General features: G+C 35.1%; 1 protein-coding gene across 1 annotated transcript in view; it reads right to left on the bottom strand.

Annotated features, from left to right (window-relative positions):
* LOC123658617 overlaps nucleotides 1-24,691 on the bottom strand; it is a 55,649-nt gene extending 30,958 nt beyond the window's left edge. Inside the window, exons 1-2 of the mRNA XM_045593985.1 lie at nucleotides 24,608-24,691; nucleotides 16,562-16,651 (exon numbers count right to left, since the gene is read on the bottom strand). Of these exons, the coding sequence (XP_045449941.1) occupies nucleotides 16,562-16,651; nucleotides 24,608-24,691 (174 nt within the window). The remainder of the gene's footprint in view (nucleotides 1-16,561; nucleotides 16,652-24,607) is intronic.
* Between the last annotated feature and the right edge of the window lie 1,591 nt (nucleotides 24,692-26,282).

Here is a 26,282-nt window from a genome sequence, read left to right as displayed (position 1 = left end):
TATTACTTTTGTTTTTGTAAATTTATTAATTATTGAAATGATATATATGAAGACTTTAATTTTGAAACAACGTCAACATGATTGACGCTCGGTAAATTTTTTACTTTTTTTACTTAGTGCGAATTATTCGCACGGGTATAGCTAGTTTTTTAAATTGTATAAAAATTGCGTAAAAATTCTTCATTCCAATATACTCAACAATAATTAAAGACTTCCAAAATATGTTTATGACACATTAATTTTATTTAATCTCGTGAATCGTTTACGAAATGTGTTCGTCTGTCAGAGAGTTAATCTTACTTTAAAAGATCAGCAATGGGTACTGTCGGTTACGTAAGAGAAGCGAAAGTTCAAGGTGAAGCTCCGATCCGGTGACGGACGCGCTCACTTTCTTGCTAAGTTCACACTGTACAGGTATTTGTTAGCTATTCAAATTATGCATGCTTTGTTAGATACTGTCCACCACGTCGTAGTTATTTTATAATGAAAATATATTTTTTAATATTAACAGTAATTAAATGTGAATAATTTTCGTTAACGGACTTAAAAAACGGTAGACGTTCTCAATTCGAATGTATTTTTTTAAATGTATGTTACCGCATAACTTTTCACTGGGTGTACCGATTTTAGTGATTCTTATTTCAATCGAAAGCTGCTGCTTGTTGCTTGCAGTTCATTTATATTCGATCGAGTTCTGATGACTACTTTTTGAGTAATATTTAATAACGCGTATTTACTTATCTATTTTTATATCTATTTATTTTGTATTACTTGTCGATATAATAATTTTTGTCGATTTTTTTTTTTCGTTTGCGAGTAAACACAATTATGTCAATAAATATAATTATTCTTATAAATAAACTGAAAGTAATAAATTAAATACCATTTGCATCGTGTGAACACTCTCTTAGTAATCCATCAAAACGTATTAAGAGCAGCGGTAATCGCTTGAACTACTTACTTGTGACATTGAGGTAACGATTTGAAATTAATAACGGCGGCTTTTTATATTTACGATTTGTATTGTGTAGTGTTGTAGACGCCTAAATACCGATGGTCGCGGGTTCGGTTATGGAAGTAAAATTTCATTACCCATGCTTGACTTGGGGAGTAAGCTGGCGAATGCGTGACGAGAGCGTTACGAAAAGTGTGATCGGGCGAGGCGAAAGGAGCAAGAGAGAGGTACGAGCACACATTTTCTTTCTCTCTTTCATCCATTCAATTTGCATTTTCTGAGAACATTTACCATAGTAATGTATTTTTTTTTTCACACCATCAATAAGGAGATTTCAACAAACAGGCCACCGATTTTTTTTAAAAAAGCTGATATTTTGACGTATGAATTTGCGATTGAATATTAGGGTGATTTTTCGATATTGAAGTCAAAAGAGATGAAAAAATCAATATTTTAAATCAAAAAAATTACAGTGTGTTTGGACATAAAAAGGTAAATTATCACCAAATTTAATTTTTCACATGAATTTCGAGGTTATGTGAAAAAAGTGTATATACATACAAAAGTTTTAGATCTTTTTACTACCTACAACTTATGCCATTTAACTTTTTTTCATTGGACTTGTAGTTTAGCCGGAAATCGAGATAAACCGTTTTTTATCCTTACCGTATATTTATCAAAAAAAAAGTATTTAGCTATATCAGTCAGTTAACTACAACACAAGCATTAAGTTGCTTACCATAGGAACAGACGAGCGTGTGTATGTCATTAGATATTTAATTATTTATGTTTTTTAATTGTCTGCACTCTGCACCTAGCTTGTATCCATCGTATAAAAAAATTGACAATATGTAGACCATTTTCTTTTTTTAACCGACTTCGAAAATGGATGAGGTTATTCAATTCGACCGTATATACTAATGTATATATTTTTTTATGGATGTTATATTGATAATTCTTTTTTTGTTGGAACGGTGATATGATAAGGAAACCAGGATGATGGAATCCAAGAGAACTCGAGGAAAACACTCAAAAATCGTAGTGACGACTATTAGTACGTTTGTTAATTTTTTTCGTCTACTTACGTTGTATTTACTTGTAGATGTAATTGTAGACGGTTTTTTTCGTTTCCGAGCAAACACATTATTATGCATTGCATTACAATGTGCATGCGTTTTGATGAATTTGCGTAACATTTTATACGTGAAGCTGATTTATTGGCGTATTCTTATGACTAAAGTAAGTTTTCGCTTGCGGTTTTTGTGTTTACTTAATGTTAGGTGAAATTTGTGGTTCTTTGCCGAATAGTTCATTAATCGTTTTTCGTATATTTTGATTTACTTTACTATGATGTATTTTTAAGTTTGACTTGATTATAATTGAAATTTTGATTGGATTTTAATTTTAATTTTAATTGTAATTCACACAAAATAAATAAATAAACAAACATTCACACAAAATAAACAAAGATTCACACAAAATAAGAATCACACCTGTTACACAGTGTGTCAAACTAACATTAGTTTTTAAGTTATAAGATTGTTACAAAATTTGTATGGGTGTAAATACACCTTAAATAAATGATTATTATTATATTTATAAAATTACTTTAGGAGTAGTATCAGAACTTTCGCACGTGCACACTTAGCACAGCCACTGCTGGACATAGGCCTCCCCAAGTTCGCGCCAAAAATGGCGTGTGCCGTCTTCGCACGTAACATTTGTTTAATACTGCCTTTGTGAAAAATTTAACATTTAAAATGATTACATTTTAATCAATAACCTTATCTATTTAAGTAAAGTTAGGTAGTTGTATCTCCACCTGAACAATAACTGCGACACGACACTGTCACCATAAAAATATTTCTTTTAAGGAAATAAAAATAAATAAAAATCCAAAATGAAAATATCTTACATTTATGGATGTGTTCTCACGAGATTACTGTAACAATACACAAACAAATAACAATGTTCCTATCCAGAGATAGGACAATAAATACATATATAGCAAAATATTCTAATTTTGTTTAGCTTCTATAAACAAATCTTTTACAAAGGCCTTGCCTCTCAGTTTTGACTAGTATAACTTCCAATCTCCATACCTACATCTATCTACGTATCAAGATTCACTACAATCAGTACTTAAGCTAAGAAATCGTGTTTAACTTTTATTGAAGTCCGCTAAAAAGGCTCATGATTATTATGGAATACAACCCAACATAACGTAACGACTTATTCTAATGACACCCTCAATTGACATCTCGTGAACGATGTCAAAATATGACAACACATCTGTATAATTACGAGACGATTAAAATGTCATTGGAGTGAGATAAAATTTCAAATGAAATTTAACATTTATAATTTTCCTATCACGAATGATGTTTCTAATTACAATCTTTATAGTCCAGGTGTTTGGAGAAACTGGATGACAGACGTGACCAAGATAATAATTGTGTTTGCAGGCAAACGAAGAAAAACCGACTTCAATTATATCGACAAGTAATACAACGTAGGTAGACGAATAGTCAAGTAAATACGCATTATCAAAGATTACTCCAAAAGTTGTAATCAGCTCTCGATGATATGTAATGATGAAAAACATCGGCTTTCGATTAAATTAAAAATCACAAAATCGGTACACCCAGTAAAAAGTTATGCGGATTTTTGAGAGTTTCCCTCAATTTCTCTGGTATCCCATTATCAGATCCTGGTTTCTCAATCTCAGATCTCAAATAAAATTAAAATTAATACCTTTCGATTCGATTTCGAAAAAAAAAATCATCAAAATCTCTCTCAGCTCCACCCAGTAAAAAGTTCTGAGGTAACATTTAAAAAATACTGTATAAATGAGAACCTCCTCCTTTTTTGGACTTCGGTAAAAAATACTAGGTTTGCTTCGCGTTTACACTTGCGTGATTTCTGATCTAATGGGAATTTCGGAAAAAAGGGCCTGTGTTATTCTGGGTTTTCAGTTATCTTGTACCGACTCGTTACTCACGAATCACGAAGTAATATTTACGATTTATAGGAAAAATTTAAATATCAATATAAAAATACGATTAAAAATAATAAAGAGAAGTTATTTTTATTAACTTGGCCTTCTTCTTAGCTTCGTTACATTCACAAGAAAGGACTTACATTACAAATTAATTTATTAAAAATCATTGAGATATATTATTGTAGATATTTTAGCAAAATCTTAATATCATAAACTGACTCATAAATGCTACGTAATTTTAATTATTAACGTGAGGCGAATCCGTGGCATTCGAAAATAACGGCCACAACAAACGGCGACCTTACGTCATACGATTATTATTGTCTACGCCAAATTACTTTTAATTTCGCAAAAACATCGACTACGTATATGTTTGAACAAAAACGTCACAATGGTCTATGAAATAAAACAATAAAACAAGTTACACAAAAAAAATTATGTGGTTTTATTTTATTTACGAAGCAAGCGAAAATTTAGTCAATAAAAATATTTACATTAATACACAGATCAAAATACACAATACACAAATACCGCGGAACACTGGTGACATGCGACATGCGATAGATGAACGAAAAACTTTGGGGCCATAGATTAAAAGTTTCACTTTCATACACAAAAAAAAAACTAACCTCAATCTCTTACTTAGGTCACACTTAGGTCAATTTCATGTCACAAAAAGCAAAACTAAACATGAATGTTGTTCTAATACTGGACCGATTTTGTTTATTCTTTAGAATTTTTAATCCTACGTTACCGCTGAGTGTGAGTGTAAACAGTTGAAATCGTGTAACTCAAGCGTGAAGTATCGAGCGGAGCTCTGAAAATTATAAATGTATTTTTAATTGATTCAGCCTGTAACATCCCACAGCTGGGCTTAGGCTTCTGTTTTTATGTGGGAGAAGGGTCGGAACTCAGTCCATCTCCACGTTGCTCCACTGCGGTTTGGTAGATATAGTCCCTACAATAAGTAACGATCGCTACTAGATGCCTATGAGATAACAACCGGGACCAACGGCTTAACTTGCTCTGCAAGCCTCGATGGGGAGACTCACCACCCCACCCAGACCGGTAACAAATATTGTATCCCTCCTGAAGGGGAATCAACCCCGTAACCGATGTTTAGTGGACTACACGGGACAGGCACCACTACACCAGAGCGATTGTCAATATAATTATATGTAAATATCTAATGCCTACATTCCTCAGCACGCACCTTCGATGCCGCGATATAAAATGTCAAGAATCCATTAACAAGACGTTAGTACTCATAAATAACAATATGTCTTCACGATCGCATTTAATAACAATAAATTAAACAATAAAACAGTACACAGTACATGTATTTAACAAATTGTAATGTCAGTATTAAAACAGTTTCATTTTTCTTAAAAATAGCTTCACATCGTATGACATAGATGACGTTGATTGACTGATTCCGCAATTAAGTTTCTGCAAAGTTTTATAAATTTTTCATTCCGTAAACCTTTTATACAAAGTATAAAAAAAACTTTTAAACAAAGCGGTTAAACAAATCGGGTATCGGTATCGGTCGGTAATTAGTCAAACCGTTCTTAAGTTTTGCGTTTAGCAGCAAATGTACTAATTCGATTTTATTTATATTAACTTAATGTGAAAATTAAAAATATATAAATATTAAATTTATGTATGTAGTAAGAGATCAAGTCCTAATATTACTAATCTTATTTGTAACTGACGCCGAACTAGATAATGAGATTATTTGAAAAATGCGCGCGTGGTTGTAAGGTCAAGGTCGACTGACTCGTGACGTAAGACTACTTACCCAGTGGATATAAACCGCTGTACCAAGCGATTTTTAGTTTTTTATTGCATATTAAAAAGTTTTAATTCGTCTTATTAAAATATGGTTAATAAATGCGTTGTTAAAAGAGTGTATTTTTAAACAAATAACTTCTAAAAATATCTGAGAATTAAGTAAAAAAATTTTAAATTTGAGATGTTTAAATATTTATTATGGACTTCTTTGTCAATAATTTAGTTTTATACACTACCGTAGCACTTTTAATTTTTCTTTATTTAAATATAGTTTCTTATCTTTATGAAAGGTACTAATTATATTATAGTAAGTACCGAAATGACTCAGGTTTAGAGGAATTACTTACACCAAAACGCGACAACTATTAAAACACAAATGTACAAAGTAAAAGGTCAATGAACTGAAAAGTTTATGTGTTACAACCATTTTTAGAGTACTTTCTTAGAGCGCTATTTATTTATTTATTCTTAATGTACTCCAAAATACAGATACATATAAAGATAGCTACAATACAAGATGTACAAAGGCGATCTTATCGCTAAATAGCAATTTCTTCCAGATAACCTTTGGGTACTGGACACGATATAGTAGCAGCGGTTAGAAGTGTGCACATATTAAGGGGAAAAATCAATAATAAATAACGTAACCAACTATGCGCTATTATTTATTCAAGGACACACCCCTTTTTTTGACCCAGATGAAAATCCCTAACGTATGTCCGATTCATTCAAGAACAAACCCTTAGCGTTTCCTTTAAATATACGCTTTCTCTTTTCTCCATTATTTTTGTTCATATTTTCTAATAATTTAAGCACAAAAACTAACTGGTATGCCTCATTAAAACAAATTGAATTCCAAAGCGTATTTACGTCTCGTATCTACTCGTACCTATTAATACTGCGTTAAGCCCACAGACTTGTATACTATATTATATACATACACTAGCAGTGCCCCGCGCATATAGTCTTCCTTGGTAAATGGGCTATCCAACAAAAATTTGAACAATTCAATTTGAACCAATAGATCTTGAGATTAGCAAGTTTAAACAAACAAACAATAAACTTTTAAGCTTTTTAATATTAGTTTATATGTATAGCTGGTAACAAATTACTTTTGTTCTGTTTTACAATATACACCAAAATATGAGGTTCGTGATCTCCACAAACCTATGTGAACATTGTAGCCGATATAATAAATAAGTATTGGTGTACATTGTCGTACGTTGATAAAACAATTCTTCAAAACATGTAATTTATTCAATAATATAATAATGAAAAAATAATATATTCCGAACGCCACCTTTAGTCTGTGGATAAGAGTTACTGGCACAGCGCCATCTATCTTTCTTTTGATCCCGGTTGCTTGAGCCTCGTCATTACACTGATTGTATCTCCGATAAATCTGCATTAAAATTACGGCATCAGTAGAGTAACAGTTCACCTAGACAAATTAAATTGTCAATACATAATTAACGTTCAGCCTGTAATATCCCACTATTGGGCATAGGCCTCTTTCCCCATGTAGGAGAAGGAACAGAGCTTAATCCACCACGCTGTTCCAATGCGGGTTGGCGGATATATTCCCTACTATGACTAACGATCGCTATCAGGTGTACATGATAACAACCGGGACCGACGGCTTAACGTGCTCTCCGAGGCACGGTGGGGAGACCCACAAGGACTGCACAAACACCCAGACCACGGCAAACACCTGTATGGCCAATACAAATATTTGTCATGAGCGGGGATCGAACCCGCAACCGCCAACGCAACAGGTACAATCCATGGCTGTAACCGTTGCGCCAACGCGGCGTCAATACATAATTAAGCACCCGTTTATCGTAGCACTCAATAACCACAGCAACATTTGTTTGTACGTGATGCTATCTCCGTGTGAAGAGTATTGCCGTGTGAATTGCCATTGTCAGTCGAAATTTACGAAAGATATAAAACCTTACAAAATTATATGCAATACCAAATTGTTTGCCATTGCAACTGCGGCCGATTATGTGTTAGGTAAGATGTCTTGTTTGAACAGTATTTTAAATATCTTTTATATGGAAAAGTGTTCGTGTGTTCACATACAGTAGGAAATTTCCTAAACCTTACAGAAGATCACAGCTAATTGTATTAATTTGCTTTCAAGCAGTGTTGTGATCCTGTGGTAAGGTGAGCAGAGCAACGCGTTTGTGATGCTTCTGGTGTTTCAGGTTTCTTATACGCTACGGTATTCGATTATTATCAGGTGTGCCGTAAGTTTGTTTGCCGGCATAGTTGTATAGAAAAAAATAAGCAAATTCAAAAAAGGAGGAGGTTGAGAATAACAAACACCAGCCTTTCGAATAAATAAATAACTAAAATTAAAAAAATGTTAAGCCAAGTAAAAATAAATTAATAATAAAAAAATAAATTACAAAAGCGCTTATCGCTTAATAGCGTTTTCTTCCAAGCAAGTAAAAGAAAAAGTGTAAACAAAATACAGATAAAAATAAAATTCGATGAAAATGTAAGTTGTTCTTTAAAGAGTTGTCTCATTAAAATCTTGTTACCGATTATGGAGAGAAGATCGCCTTCAGCAAGATGTGTTGCGTCACTAGCTTAAGTTAACATAATGAGATGCTGCTAACTGATGTAATGATAATGCAGCGGATGATTGTTTAAGATCAGAGAAAAAGGAGCGCATCGAATTTCATAAGGAAGTCTAAGACATCGAAAAACTGGTAAGAGACTAGTAGATATTATATAATATTGCTAGCCAGCGGACCATTTTGTTGTGAACTGGTCTACCTAAAGTTGACACATTTTTTTTTAACCGACTTCAAAAATAGGAGGAAGTTACTCAATTCGACCGTATATATGTTTTTTTAACCGACTTCCAAAAAAGGAGGAGGTTCTCAATTCGACTGTTTTTTTTTATGTATCTTACATCAGAACTTTTGACCATGTGGACCGATTTCGACAATTTTTTTTTTTTAATCGAAAGGTGGTGTGTGTCAATTGGTCCCATTTAAATTTATTTGAGATCTAACAACTACTTTTGGAGATATATCTAATAATGCGTTTTTACTTGACGCTTTTTTCGTCGACCTACGTTGTATTATACCGCATAACTTTCTACTGGATGTACCGATTTTGATAATTCTTTTTTTGTTGGAAAGGAGATATCCCTAGTTTAGTACCATGATAAGGAAACCAGGATCTGATGATGTGATCCCAGAGAAATCGAGGAAAACTTAAGATTTTAATGATTTTTAATTTAATCGAAAGCCGATGTTTATCATGTGATCACATTTAAATTTCACCGAGATCTGATTACAACTTTTATAAAATAAGATCTTTACCGCCTTTAAGTAGTTCTAAAGTTTGTGAAGAAGGGTGTTAACGGAATCTTAACAGTCAGTGTCTGTGTTAATATTTTGATACCTTTGAGGACTTACTTAGGCTAGATCGATTTGACATAGATATCTAGATGTGTTTGAAACTAATTTAGTAGTTCGCGCGTAACTTACGACATTCTGATGAAAAGTTTAATAAATAATTTTAGCATGATGAATGATATTTTTGACAGTTTTCCAATTCCTCAGTCGCTCACGATTGATATTCGCGATAATCTGTCAAAAACATCGGATCAATATCTTCTTCACACACAGTTCAGCCTATCGCAGTCCAATGCTGGTCATAGGCCTCAACAAGTTCGCGACAAAAATGGCGTGAACTCATGTGTTTTGTCCATAGTCACCACGCTGGTCAGGCGGGTTGGTGACCGCAGGGCTGGCTTTGTCGCACCGAAGACGCTGCTGCCCGTCTTCGGCCTGTGTATTTCAAAGCCAGCAGTTGGATGGTTATCCCGCCATCGGTCGGCTTTTTAAGTTCCAATGTGGCATTGAAACTATGTTATCCCTTAGTCGCCTCTTACGACACCCACGGGAAAAGAGGGGGTGGCTTTATATTATTACTGTCGTAACCACGCATCTTCTTCACGTAGTTGTATAATACTTACGTATTCCATTCATTCAAATACAAAAAGCAATAACTTCTCATCATAAGACTCATCCAAGCGTCAACGTTAACTTATGATTTTATAAGAGTGAATCTATATAACTATCAAGATGATAAAAATTAATTACTCATTTCCCGGATAAATAAAGTACTATTATTAATAGACTTGTTTATCCATCTTCATAATTAAAACGCTTTAAGAGTTTTTATCGCATACCTTTTAACAGTTAGATATCTATAATTTGCTATTTATTTCAAACGTTTAATAATAAAAATTATAAATTAATACATCGAAGTAAATAAGCGACCATCTTTGGTTCCGCATTCTCAGATATCAAATTACTTAACACTATTAGCATAATAATAATTATTTTAAATTTAAAACAATCATTTTATAAAAAATAATTTAACCGATTTATAAATATTTGTAATTATTTATATTCACAAGTAACTAAAGACTGTGACTTCCTGTTGAGTTTACAACATGTTAACGCTGGACATAACTGAATATCTTTAGAATATATAATTAGCTGCGTTGTGCTGTGTGGTTACGGCACTAAAGAATTTAGCCACCCCATCTCTTCCCGTGGGTGTCGTAAGAGGCGACTAAGGGATAGCACAGTTCCACTACCACCTTGGAACTTAAAAGGCCGACCGATGGCGGGATAGCCATCCAACTGCTGGCTTTTTAAATGCACAGACCGAGGACGGGCAGCAGCGTCTTCGGTGCGACAAAGTCAGCCCTGCGGTCACCAACCCGCCTGCCCAGCGTGGTGACTATGGGCAAAAACCCCCATGAGTTCGAACCTAAAAATAATGCCCTCAGTTCCCGGCAGCCCCACTATTCCCGGCTACGGCAGCGGCCGTGGTAACGGTGGGGTAGAGGGTGCCAAGAATCACCGGGGTACGGGAGGCTGCCATAGAAAAATATTCCTGGCTACGTATAATGGACGCACGCTACGGTTGGATAAAAGGCATATATTCAGAGATGTCTCAGTGGTTAACAGGTTTAACACCGGCAGCGACCACCGGCTGGTACGGGGCACTTTGAATATATGTCTCCGAAAGGAGCGGACCCGCTTGATGAAATCTACTCTCCGACCTACGCTGCCCCAAATACTATGTGGCTCCGAGCAGTTTCAGTTGGAACTCCAAAACCGATTCGATTCGCTGGAAACTACTAGCGACGTGGACGAGATAACCGACAACGTGGTGAAGACGGTGTGTACACTGGGTCGCAGGCACTTTCCACCAACAAAGCCAACGAAGCAGTCCAAACTTTCTCCCGAAGCCTTGGATCTGATGCGGCAGAGGCGCGAGTTGCCGGCTGCTTCGCCAGAACAGAGGGCTCTTTCCAAGAGGGTACGGAAAATTATTCGCCGAGACCTCCGCTGCTCAAATACGAGAGAGATTGCTACTCTGATTGAGCAGAATAGGGGGTCCAAAGTTTTCCAAAGACCATTGGGGAGAAGCCTTCTTGCGAAGCTTAAAACAGCAGATGGCAGAACCGCCTGCTCTCGCCCTCAGGTCCGAGAAGAGGTTGAGAATTTTTATGGACAGCTGTACTCGTCGAGCGCACGCAAGCCTGCGACTTGGGACACCGAAGATCCACGGGCACCATTGTTGCGCCATTATTCGGAGTGTATTCCGGACTTCGAAGAGGATGAGATTGGTGCAGCGCTCGGGCAGCTTAAAAACGGGAGGGCCCCGGGGGATGACGGAGTTACCACTGAACTCCTTAAAGCCGCAGGGCGACCTGTCCTGAAAGCCTTGGCAAGACTATTTAACGCCGTCATCCACCGAGGTACCACGCCGGAGGCGTGGTCCAGGAGTGTGGTGGTGCTGTTCTTTAAGAGAGGCGATAAGTCTCTGTTAAAGAATTACAGACCGATCTCACTTCTGAGCCACGTCTATAAGCTGTTTTCGAGGGTTGTTACGAATCGTCTCGCCAGAAGACTCGACGAATTCCAACCACCAGAGCAGGCTGGGTTTCGAAATGGCTACAGCACCGTGGACCACATCCATACTGTTCGGCAGATTATCCAAAAGACGGAAGAATATAATCAACCGCTGTGTATGGCATTTGTGGACTACGAGAAAGCCTTCGACTCCGTCGAGACCTGGGCTGTCCTGGACTCTCTGCAGAGATGTCATATCGACTGGCGATATATAGAGGTACTAAAATCTATGTACGACGCGGCGACGATGACCGTTCATGTCAATGACCAAAGAACAAGACCTATTTCCCTCCGGCGCGGGGTAAGACAGGGGGATGTAATATCACCGAAACTGTTTACCACTGCGCTAGAGGATGTTTTTAAGACCTTGGATTGGGGGGAACGGGGCATCAACGTCAACGGTGAATTCATCTCTCACCTTCGTTTCGCCGACGATATTGTCATCTTTGCGGAGACGCTGGATGAGTTAGGCCAAATGCTGGCCGGCCTAAACGAGTCCTCCCGACGTGTCGGTCTCTGTATGAACTTGGATAAGACGAAAGTTATGTTTAACAACCAAGTCATACCGATACCGGTATCGGTCGATGGTACCCTTCTCGAAGTTGTTCAGGATTATATTTACCTAGGCCATACTATCCAACTAGGCCGCAACAACTTCGAGAAGGAGGTCGATAGGAGGATTCGGTTGGGCTGGGCGGCGTTTGGCAGACTCCGGCGAGTCTTCACTTCGAAGATTCCGCAATGCTTGAAGACAAAAGTTTTCGAGCAATGCGTCCTGCCTGTGTTAACATACGGAGCCGAGACGTGGACACTGACCAAGGGACTGGTCCACAAGTTTAAAGTCGCTCAACGTGCAATGGAACGGGCTATGCTTGGGGTCTCTCTCAAAGACAGGATTAGAAATGAGACTATCCGCGAGAGAACGAAAGTAACCGACATAGCCCACAGAATTAGCAAGTTGAAGTGGCAGTGGGCTGGTCATCTGTGTCGCAGGACCGATGGCCGTTGGAGTAGACGGGTCCTAGAGTGGAGACCGCGTCTTGGCAAACGCAGTGTGGGACGTCCTCCGGCCCGTTGGACCGACGATCTACGTAAGATTGCCGGTGTAGGCTGGATGAGGATTGCGGAAGACCGGGATGTGTGGCGCGAACTTGGGGAGGCCTATGTCCAGCAGTGGACTGCGATAGGCTGAAGTGAGTGAGTGAGTGATATAATTGGCTATAATTTTTTTATTTTAAACGGATAACATTAATATATATAAGTATTTAAGATTGCCACAAAAATTATAAAACTGATTGAATGACCGCTATCAGGTTTTTATAACACAATTTGTTTCAAAAGAATGACTGCGAAGTTTCTTGCCGATTCTCCTCTGCTGAAACTATATTCTGCATCGATGGTAGCTTCACTTTTAACAATAAATAAAATTCATTATAAGTAATATGATTTTGAAGCCTATTTAATGTTCTTTTTAACCGACTTCAAAAAAAGGAGGAGGTTACTCAATTCGACCGTATTTTCTTTTTATTGCTGTTCGGGAATAACTCCGTCGTTTATTAAAAGATTTTGATGATTCTTTTTTTGTTGGAAAGGAGATATCCCTGGTGTGGTACCATAATAAGGAAACCAGGATCTGATGATGGGATCCCAGAGAAATCGAGGGAAACTCTCGAAAATTTGCATAACTTTATACTGGGTGTACCGATTTTGATGATTTTTAATTTAATCGAAAGCCGATGTTTATCATGTGGTCACATTTAAATTTCATCGAGATCTGATTACAACTTTTGGAGTAATCTTTGATAATGCGTATTTAGTTGTCGATATAATTGAAGTCGGTTTTTCTTCGTTTGCCTGCAAACACAATTATTGACTTAAATTTTGATTTTTTACAACAGGGAGCGAGAGCTTAGAATGCTCTCCGAGGCACGAGGAAAGGAATCCACAAAGACATTTACCCAGACTAGAAACGTATATTTTCACAAACTCAAACAACTTCCCTGAGCTGCAATTACAACTATCGGTTTTAAACATTTGATAGTAATCGATACTCATAGTAGAGAATAAACGAGTACCAGCAATGGAACAGCGTGGCGAATAAAGCAGCATATGGAGAAAGATACCTAAACCCAGCCGTGGGATATATATGTTACAGGTTGAAACAAAAACTCGCACAACTTCGTCAGAACTGTTTTCATACAATTGTTTGTGAAAAGACAATTTCTAGACAAGGCTTCTATTAATAAAATCCTTAAAACAAACAATAGAATGATAGCGTGTATCTGAGTTTATTGCGGAAATGCTCAATTTGTGTCTCGTTGTGGATTTAAAATTACGTATCCAATGACGGAATTGTAGGATGCTTTTGAAGTGTACGTTATCTTTCCATCTTTTTCTATTCCTATACACTAATTAGCAGTAGTTAGTAGCGCATTGAATAAGGATGTTTGTTATTTAGTAAGTTGTACGCTTTTGATTTATATGTAAATCTGGATATTTATTTCGTTTCTTGGTGATTATTTTGACTATTAGCGTATATTAGCACTATTATCGTAATTTTTACAATTTTTTTTAAAATAGCTTTTGTTCCTTTTTGCTTTTTTTTGTAGTTTTCATTTTATCACCAAAATAAACTAAATTTTTAATAGTATTGATTTATTTGACATCAAAAATTAAATTTTTAATTTACAAGGCTCTAACTCAACTAAAGTTTTAGTGCTTAATTACATAGCGTAGTACGAAATAACCTTTTGGCTGACGAATATTAACGCTAAGTATGACTAAAATGTTCAGCAACTTTAGCTTTCGTGCAGGGCATGTGACAAATTTTGTGTTTAAAATTTTTAGAGTACTCTTGTATTTTGGTCAGTTTTCGAAGATAGCTCTCAACAGACTGACAAGTGACGACTAACAATAAGTGTTTTTAAGGCCAACTTGAGCAACATATTTTAATGTTTCTGTTAAATATAAATATATAACCTATCAGAAAGTTTTGTTATATCTTTTATATCAGAGAGTAGAAAGTAGGGAAAAGTAAAGAGAAATCTCAGAAATTGACAGACCTTCACCGAATGCATCATCCAAGAATGAAGCTGGTCTTGAAGTCTACTTAGTCGAAAAGCTAAATCTAACCTTCTATTAAACCTAGTAAAGTTAGTGCAGTAAAAATGTGCGTTGAATTTCTCATCATTACATACTATAAAACAAAGTCGCTTCCCGCTGTCTGTATGCTTCGATCTTTAAAACTACGCAACGGATTTTGATGCGGTTTTCTTTAATAAATAGAGTGATTCCAGGGGAAGGTTTATATGCAATATATGCATAATATTGAAGAGGAACACTAATGGTTCTTGCACCCGTGCAAAGCTGGGACGGGTCGCTAGTTGTATGTAAATTAAAACTATTGTCAGAAAATAAAATATGGTTATTTTATGCCATTTACCAAATAAACTTTAAGTCATAATATTTCATTTCACGTGTGTCATATAATATTGGTATATTTGAATAGCTTTACATTAAAATTACATTTGTGGACGTTTAGTCACTACTGAGTAATCATTCGCATGAGCTGGTGTTTCTGTCAATAAATATTATTATAAAGTATTGAATGCGACATTAAATCCTTTGAGACAGTAAGTTTTATTGAATTTTCCTTATAACTCGTAATGCAACAATTCACAACACAGAACCACTTGTTTACTAATTTATACTAATGACTTTCAAGATAAAAAGAATACGACGGATCTTTTTATTTTCAACTGATGAAAAAACCGAGAAGGTTCTCTAGTCAACGCTTATATTTTTGAATGTTTAATCACGCCTTAATTAATTAAACTAATAATATTTTTTTTTATATATCACTAGTTCGGCAAACAAGCGTACGGCTCACCTGATGGTAAGAGATTACCGTAGCTTATAGACGCCTGCAACACCAGAAGCATCGCAAGCGCGTTGCCGACCCAATCCCCAATACCCCCCGGTAGCTCTGGTCACCTTACTCACCAGCAGGAACACAATACTGCTTGAAAGCAAGTATTATTTAGTTGTGATCTCCTGTAAGGTCGAGGTACTTCCTCAGTTGGGCTGCTCAAGATTTTGAGCAAGAAATTCCTGCTGTGCCGTCCCTCAGTAATAATAATCTTCTTTAACTGAGGTAGGGCACAGCAGGAAATATCGTATCGAAATATGGAGCAGCCCGACTGAGGAAGTACCTCGACCTTACAGAAGATCACAGCTAAATAATACTGCTTTCAAGCGGTGCTGTGTTCCTGTCGTGAGTAAGGTAGCCGTAAACAGAGCTCTTGTCAGATTGGGGGTAGGGACGGCAATGCGCTTGCGATGCTTCTGGTGTTGCAGGCGTCTGTATAAGCTACGGTAACTATTCAACCATCAGGTGAGCCCTACGCTTGTTTGCCGATCTAGTTAAATAGAAAAATAGAATAGGTTATACCCTGAAAGTGGGTATAAATTTTGAATAAAAAAAATTCGACCGCAAGGGTACGAAAACAGGGTATTATTAATTGTTCACTTACTGATTTAAATATAATAAACGCTAAACTGATTTAAATGTAGGCAAAATACGCATTATTAGGGTCAGATATTGTCAAATTTAAATGGGACTACACGAAAAGCACCAGCGTGTGAATAAAAAAAGAATAATCAAAATTGCTAACCTAGTAAAAAATTATGAGGTAACACATAAAAACTCATATTAAGAACCTCCCCCTTTTTTGAAGTCAAACAACTTCAGAAACCCTGTCTGAAAAAAAAAATGTCTCCGTCACCCATTGATGACATTGTAATTTATCTCGATTTACATCAATAACAATAAAAAGCAGAAAGATGTGGTCTCACCTGACAACCGGTCTCGACGTCTGCGTAGTAACCGGAGACTCGACCTTGACATGTAAACCTGGTCGTCGGACTGTTCACCCGACTGCCCGTCTGCGAAAGAAATTAACATCAAAATAAAAATAAAAATCGTAAATTAAATATCCAAAATAATATTATAAATCTGTAAGTGAATTTGTTTGTTTGTCACATATCCAAGTCTCAACGGATTGACTGATAACCATGAAATTGTGCATGCACATAGCTTAGGGGCCCCGGAACAGAAGTTATTAGGAATATTAATAGGATATTACTTCAGTCCCGTTCCGTTCCGGGTAGTATTAATGCATGGTAATGTACATGCTTTTGAGGATCGTTAAGATACTCACAGGTAAAAGTAACGTATTTTGTTTGTATTTACACCAATATTATAAAAAAAAAAAACATCTACTTATTGCTACCTTACGAAGCATCCCAAAAGTATAATTTTTAGTGTTATTTTGCAGGTACAAAACGGAAATTCGAAATTCGAACGCCTAACTAATAAAACTAAAATAAGATTCAGGTGTATGACACGTGTGGTTATTTACAAGGTTTTTAGCTCTTGCCTTTTTAACCGACGTCCAAAAAAGAAAGAGGTTCACATATTGTTTTTTAATGTTTAATGTTACATCAAACATATATCTATATAAATAAAAATTACTGTTGCGCATAACTCGAGAATGGCTCGACTAATTCGGCTAATTTATTTTTTACTCAGGCCCACCATGGAAGGTATTATTTCTTAAAAAAAATAAAAAAAAATTTACTATTAACTTTTGACAGAACGAAGTCTGTCAGGGCAGCTAGTATATATATATGTATGTATCCGCTGTATAACAATAACGACGCAATGCTCAAATTTTAAGGTATATTTTTGCGCGCAGTGTTCTGCATAAAAAAGTTAATAATTAAAACACAAGATATCGAAGATTTACAGACTAAAACATCAGTTAAATAGCAACTATTTAAGTATTGGGTAATCTAGTAGAACCATCCTTTACGGAAGATAGTTTGCCACAACCGACCTGGTCCATATAACGGTAACCGGTGTTATCCGTGACGCCTTCCGTTCGTAACACAGTCACGAGATAGTTACGTAAACACGAGAGCTATTCTGACTGAACTGCAGAGCCTGGACGGCAGTGATTGGTACATTAGACGTCAGGTCTCAATTATATGGTGAACGGTCTAGTTACATCCTGACGTAACTGATCTTTGAACCCAAGATAAGAATGAGTAATGGCGATTAATATATAGAACAGAAACTGTTCTACTTCCCAATAAATAAATATCAGAAACACGGAATCTGCGTTTTTTAATGTTACGTTAGTTTAATCATTATTTTTGGCGAGCGTCGTGTACTTAATAACCAAAAAAAAAAAATTAAAGCAAAATTGTGAAAGTCAAATTACTGACAAAGATTGTAAATCAAGTACTAGCTGTTCCCGCGACTTGGCGATTGCTAATCCTTTAATTAAGTGCGTCAGCTTAAGATGGGCCGTCTGTTTATTTAGTAGGTTTGTCGTGATTTATGAAATATCTTCCACATGTCCAATTATTGTAATTAACAATATTACTCTATTACGAGTGCGTTCCCGATAATCGTCTTATCATTTTTTTGTACACCTAGATCGACAATCCTACGACTCACCTGATAGTGAGCGGCTACCGTAGCTTATATAGACGCCTGCAACACCAGAAGCATCGCAAGCGCGGTGCCGACCCTACTCCCCTTCCCCTCAATTAACTCTGGTCCGTTACCTTACTCACCACAGGAACACAACACTGCTTGAAAGCATTATTATTTAGCTGTGATCTTCTGTAAGGTCGAGGCACTTCCCCAGTCGGACTGCTCCAGATTTTGAGCATATTTCCTGCTGTACCTCAGTTATCTCAGGTGTAATTGTACATAATAATAGAAGCTTATAAATTTTCCAAATGTTTATTTAAGGTCGGCGAACGAAAGACAATCACAATTTTTCTGTTTTTTTTTAATAAGGTTAAAGCATTTCTGTCGGATTGATTATAAAAAATAATAAATAACGGAAATAAAAAATGAAATCAGCTTCCGTCGTCACTTTCCCACGTTAATATTGTACAAGGTTTCCTTAAATACTTTAAAGTAAAAGTTAAATTAAGATGGGATGCAATACAACCTATAGTTACGTATTTTTTTGCAATTGGACAATCTTTTCGAGATTCATATATGGCTATATTTATTGAGGTATGTTTCAGTAGGAATTATTTTGCTTAAAATTCGGAACAGTCCAATTGGAGAAGTAACTTTACGGAAGATACATACATGTCTATATTTTCTTTTTCGGTGTAAAATTTTTTCTCTGATAGTGTACATCATTCATCATCATTCCAGCCTATTGCAGTCCACTGCTGGACATAGGCCTCCACAAGTTCGCGCCAAAAATGCGTGAACTCATGTGCGTTGCCCATAGTCACCACGCTGGGCAGGCGGGTTGGTGACCGCAGGGCTGGCTTTGTCGCACCTAAGACTCTGCTGCCCGTCTTCGGCCAGTGTGTTTCAAAGCCAGCGGTTAGATGGCTATCCCGCCATCGGCCGGCTTCTTAAGTTCCAAGGTGGTAGTGGAACCTTGTTATCCCTTAGTCGCCTCTTACGACACCCACGGGAAGAGAGGGGGTGGCTATATTCTTTGGTGCCGTAGCCACACAGCTAGTGTACAATAAAGAGTATTTTATTGTATTGTATTGTATTGTATGATGATATTGTGACGACCTCTTTACGCTTTTTGTCATTATTGTTATATTTTAAAACTAGCGACCCGGCTCGGCTTCGCACGCTTGCATAAACTATCATTGTTCCTCTACTACATTATGAATGTATTATACGTATAAATCTTTCTCTGGAATCACTCTATTTACTAAAGAAAACCGCATCAAAATCCGTTGGGTAGCTTAAAAGATCTAAGCATACAGACAGCGGGAAGCGACATTAATTTTGCGATTGATTAAATAATTCGTTATGTTAAACAAACATAGAAGCCAGACCCTATTAAGCAATAGCTACAAGTTAGCAAATAGAGCACTGATATCTAACAGAGAATTTTTTATGCTATATAAATAGATATTCTTAGAAACATTTTGAAGTTTGTTAATGTTTCTTTTTGAACTATTATTTAAAATGATTAAAATTTAAGTAAATTTTACTGATTTACATAAACTAAATAAAAAATACCCATCTGTAAGTAACAAACAAATTTTAAAATTCACATAAATATCTAAACAAGAAGTATTTACAAATAACAGCAAAACAGAGAAAACTACCCAAAAAAAACAAATACAAGAAACAATGATAAATACATACACATAATTAAATTAACAATGTTTCTTTTTGAACTATTATTTAAAATGTTTAAAATTTAAGTAAATTTTACTGATTTACAAAAACTAAATAAAAAATACACATCCATAAGTAACAAACAAATTTTAAAATTCACACAAATATCGAAACAAGAAGTATTTACAAATAACAGCAAAACAGAGAAAACTACCCAAAAAAACAAATAGAAAAAAAAAACAATGATAAATACATACACGTAATTAAAACAACGGACAAGATCACGCGAACGAATTTACCAACGACACATAAGTGCAAATGAATTTCACATAATTAGGCGCAGATGTGACGAAAGGCGAGTCATACGAGCGATGAAACAATCTTCAAACAATGGACGGCATGTGGAGTACAAAACCAACAATCTTTCGATCGAGGTCCATCTGCCCTATTCATTATGGTCAATTTCCCAATCGTACTTCATAATGAACGGTATGAAGCCTTCATTAGTACTTTCATTGTTTCTCATCTAGATTTAGAGAATGAAGGGGTACGTAGCTTGATACACTAAAATGTTTTAAACCGTTCTGGTTTTGTGGCGGAAGTTCCATAAATGACGATTGCAGATTCAATAATATCTGTATATACACTGTACCTATATACATTTGTTTCTGCACGGTCATTTTCCCATATAAAGTTGGTTTATGTAAGTTTTGATCAAAATATCGACTCTTTTTTATGTATTTTGAATATTCACACGCGGCGGTCTATGTCCAAAGGTATGGAAGGTTTTTTTTCGTTTGCGAGCAAACACAATTGTTGTTCATCATCACTCATCATCATGATATTTTAATCAATGTTATTTTCAATAAATTTTTATAATTATAACGATATCCTCTAATCAGTATAAGGCATTAGGCAACAACCCATCTCCAAAAAACATTTTTCATTTAAATTTTTACATTTACGACGATATCATAACATAATCTTCTTTATATATTTTTTTTTTATTTTTATTTTATTTGGATAGCTTACAGCTTATTATAACTATACCTCATACAGAATATGAATAAAAAAAAGCTAATAACAAGCTATCACATATAGGATTAATACAATAACATTTATATGTATATTACACATTACATTTGTATTGTCCATACACGTGTTTGCCGTGGTCTGGGTGTTTGTGCAGTCCTTGTGGATCTCCCCACCGTGCCTCGGAGAGCACGTTAAGCCGTTCCTGGTTGTTATCATGTACACCTGATAGCGATCGTTACTATAGTAGACAATATATTCGCCAACCCGCATTGGAGCAGCGTGGTGGATTAAGCTCTGATCCTTCTCCTACATAGAGAAAGAGGCCTATGCCCAGTAGTGGGATATTACAGGCTGAATTGAGCGATATTAATACGTGAAGCAAAAACTTTGTAACCTTTTTATGAAAATTGGGCGGACGGAGGAGCATGAAATTTCGTATACTTATAGTTTATATAGAAAAGGAGTGCAAAATGCAACTTTTTTTAATTATGCATATAAAAAACATTAAATCAATAAAAAACAAAACAAACACAACCATGTATTTGACAAACACACGCAAATAGGTACTCTTTAGTTTTTTATAATTAAAGTCGAATTACGACAACTGGGCGACCACTAGAGTATAAATAAATCTGGCTACCATTAATACCGAGCAAAACTCGACCAAATTTATTCTGAAAAATATATCTAAACATTTATTATTACGAATGTTGACTTATAAATACCTATAAATTAACATTTAGTAACAAAATGCTCTCGTTGACACCCACACATTGTTTTACATACAAAACAATGATAATATTTTATGTTGCATATGACAGTTATTTATAAGTTCATATTTTATTGACGATTTCTAATGCATTTTAAATGTCTATCTATACAAATAAATAAAATTGGAGTGTCTGTTTATAATATTAAAATAACCGCTTTGTATTAAATCCATATGGATGAATACACGATAGATACATATACCAGAATAACATTTTTTTACGATTTTTGTATGTCTGTTTGTTCCGACTAATCTTTGAAACGGCTGGATTGATTTTGATAGGACTTTCACTATCAGATAGCTGATGTAATGAGTAATTTAGGCTACTGTTATTTTAGACATTTATTTAATTTGATATCTCTACGAACTAAACTTTTTGTTAAATTCCACGCGAATGAAATCGCGGGCACAGCTAGTTATGAAATAAATTTAAAAAAACGATTATGCAATTTACATTTCGTTCTCATATTTTAACTAAGTTTTGTTGAAGTTTGAGAAGCTTTGTAGATTAAAATTGTGTATGAAGAAATCTTAAATGTTGAAAGCTTTGAACTTAATCTAAAATTTACTTTGACCACAGCGCCATGTCGTAAGATCTATATTTACTGATGTCTCATAAATAACGTCGAAAATATTATACGTATTAAATAGAAACAACATAAAAGGCAATTAATCCAAATTAAAACAATAAATGTCTTTTTTTCTAGAGATATGACGCCATTAATTCGCCAATCATACATTGAGGAAATCGCATCAATGGTTTATATTTTTAATTGATATTTATTTGATCTTTGATCTTCTGTAAGATAGAGGTACTTCCCCAGTCGGGTTGCTTCAGATTTTGATCAGGATAGTCCCTGCTGTGCTCTATCTCAGTTAAAGATTCCCCGATGAGTTCCCGATATTTTGGCACTATTGCAAGTAGCTATGAACTCACTCACATTTAGCGATATTAACATATTTTTTTCGTCGGCCTAACAAATTTTTTTGTCGATAGAGCTTTTAAACCCAAAAAAATCGGACTTTTCAGTTTTGTAATAATGCTAAAAATATATTCAAATGTATATTAAGATCTTCTATTTCCGTTGCAATATAAATAGCATTTTTTTTTAAATTTCAAAACCAAAATAAACACCGGAAACGGAATCCGGAAGGCATCAATGTAACAAATACACATTAATTGCGAGATGACACACTCCACGGATTTTGTCGACATGTCGACTCCATACAAATCACTTGCTTCCTAAATATATTGTTGTACTGTTTGTTAAAAGATATATGTAAATTGCCACCATATAAATACAAGTTAAGCCTACATGATTGCCATAAATTGGTCACCAACTACAAAAAAATAACTATGATATATTAAAAAGTTAAAGCATCTCATTTTTTTTACATTATTTATTTGTCTAAATATATTGTATATGTTTAGGTAAAACTGTACACCTAAACTGTCTACATATATACCATTTCCTTTACCCAAAGGTTGCCTGGAAGACATCGCTCATTAGCGATAAGGCCGCCTTTTGTACTTAACTCCTGTTTTTATTTTTGTATTTTTGCTCACTCTTGGTGTACAATAAAGAGTTTTTATTATTATTATTATTATCATCTCGAGATTTCACCAGCATAGCCGATTTGACGAGAATTTCGGACTAAAATATGACCTACCTATGACTCTAGATCAGAAATTTTTTAACTCTTTTTCAAAACAATCACGTTTTGCACATTTGTCAAAATGTTTGTTTTGCGACGGACCAACAACTGATTTTGGGGTAAAATTTGAAGGATTTAGTTGTAGCCTAGTAACACTCGCTCATTCTGCTTCTCGCTTTTACGCACTCTAGGTGCTACTACCAGTCCACCAGTGGTCCGCCGACCGCTGGTTGAGAACCACTGTTCTAGTATTCTACTAAATTTCCTCATACAAGTTACGTAATATATTGGCGTAAAACTTTATTATTTATAATATTAGTAAAATGAGATTGTTTTGCCAAAGTAGGCGTATATACCACCTACATCGGTAAAAGAGTAGGCAGCTGCCACCCGGCGCCATTTTTAAAGGCTTTGGTTTCACCTTTTACTACGACATTATGCGATACCAAAGATTATTTCGATGGCTCCTAAGTATACTGAGTCAACTAACAACTTCAGATAATTTAATTTTTTAAGATATTAATAACATTTACTTGACTTCCTATCTACCTATGTAACAAGAAAATAATGTTATTAAAAATAGAGTTGACTCAGTATACTTAGGAGCCATCGATTTATACCAATATTATAAAGCTGAAAAGTTTGTTTGGTTAAACGCGCTAGGAGCTACTGGTCCAAATTGAAAAAATATTTTTGTATTGGACAGCCCATTTACCGAGGGAGGCTATGTTTTCCTCAAATTGAACGCGTGTGAATCCACGGGGCACAGCTAGTTATAAAAATAATAATTGGCAGGCGTTCGTTTGAACTAATTATGTGATCTTATGCATAGTTTTTTTTTTTTTTTTTTTTTTTTTATTTAACAAATATAAATTAAGTCAGTTAAGTTTTATTAAAAATGTTTAAAGTTTCTTTCTGATCTACATTAAGATGACCATTTATATTAACTAATAAGTACACAATGAATTTAAAAAGCATTTCAACATTATTAACAGATAAAGTACAACGAAGTCCGAATTAAAACGAATGACATTTATTGCTGTCACTGTCATTTACATGTTCTACCCACTTGACTTGACACGACCTTTAGATGTCTTCTCTCCATAAAGCAGAAAGTTGACCTATTTTGTATATATATATATATATATATATATATATATATATATATATATATATATATATATATATATATAATAAGATGGAATGAATCATAATCCACAACCGTTGGAATTATAACGAACATTACGTATATGTATACCATGTGTATGTATTCATACGAATCATCCTGGATTAAAGGTTTCCAAATTCCTGGATTAATGGTGCCAAAATCCCAGGACCCCATTTTTTTGAAATGAGAAGACACGAAGGAAATCAATCTCACGGTAGAGATTAAAATACGATTTTAAGGACTTCCTACCACGTGTTACGATAATTATAAGATTTTATAATACCAACCAAAAATGTTAAGTACCCCCTTAATTGTATTTACTCGGAAATAAAAAAAAACGTAGGTAGACGAAAAAATAGTCAAGTAAATACGAATTATTAAAGAAACCTCAAAAGGATCCCGATTGAATTTAAATGGAACCACACTACAAGCACTAGATTTCGATTATAAAAAGAATCATCAAAATCGGTCCACCAGTAAATTGTTTTGAGGTTCATTAAAATACAGTCGAATTGAGAACCTACTCCTTTTTTGAAGTCGATCTAAATCAGCCGTCTCAACCCACTGGCTCATATTACCTCACAGCGAATAAAAGCTATTAATTTAATATCCATAATTGGTTATAACCTTGAAATTAATAAGTTGATTACGTTTACAGTGTAAAACATAGAAGATGACCAAAAATGGTTTTACGGTGAATCAAAGACATGTTTTTTATTGTCTAAGAATAAGCCTATTAAACTTAATTGCCTTAAAATCGAATTAGAATATAAGGTTAGCTACAAAGTGTCAGACTATTTTGTAGTAAGAATATTTCTAAAAAGCACCGTATCAAAATGACAATTAAACCATGATTCAGGCAAGATATGAGTCAATTAATAATTGAAAAGGTTTTTTTAAAGAGTCTGCTGATGCAGATATTTTTTTGTGTATATATATTAACACTAGCTGTGCCCGCGACTTCGTCCACAATATAACAATATAGTTATTGTTCAGTTCGTAGAGTTATAAAATAAATACAATTCTAAAATAAAAGTAGCCCAAGTTACTCCTTACTATATCAGCTATCTGCCAGTGAAAGTCCTATCAAAATCGGTCCAGCCGTTTTAGAGATTAGCCGGAACAAACAGACAGACAGACAGACAAAAATTGTAAAGAATGTTATTTTGGTATATGTACTGTGTATACATCCATATGCATTTAGTACAAACTGGTTATTTTAGTATTACAAGCAGATACTCCAATTTTATTTATTTGTTGTATAGATATAAGTAATACATATATAGAAATAAATAAACATATTACACCTAGGCTCGTGGCGGGAATTGAAATCAACCACGACACAGGGAATCCTAGTGTGGGGACCACCGGACCAGAGACATACTGTTCTTTTTGTGACTAAATATAACTGATGTAATATGTGTTAATATTATGTACTAACGTTTGAAGAAATAAAGATTTATTATAAAGATTTATTAAATAACAATACAGGACCACAGCAAACTGCTTTAACGGGCTAGTCGAAACAGTATCTTACAGTTCGTTACCGGCCTAAAACTCGTTCCAGCGACCAGACGGACATTGTGTTATGTCACATGTCTATTTTCATAGACGAAATCGATAGCTTCTTTTATATGAGTCACTGTTACAAGTATTTTTAATATTTTGTGAACTCTATAACCGACCCACTTTACTGTCTTAATCGCATTAGTCTGTAGCATCCCACTGCTGGGCATAGGTCTCTTTACTCATGTAGGAGAAGGAT

The sequence above is a fragment of the Melitaea cinxia genome, chromosome 12 (genome assembly GCF_905220565.1).
Source record: "Melitaea cinxia chromosome 12, ilMelCinx1.1, whole genome shotgun sequence".
Lineage (NCBI taxonomy): Eukaryota > Metazoa > Arthropoda > Insecta > Lepidoptera > Nymphalidae > Melitaea > Melitaea cinxia.
Note: the sequence above shows the minus strand (reverse complement) of the source record. Positions and strands in the feature narration are given on the sequence as shown.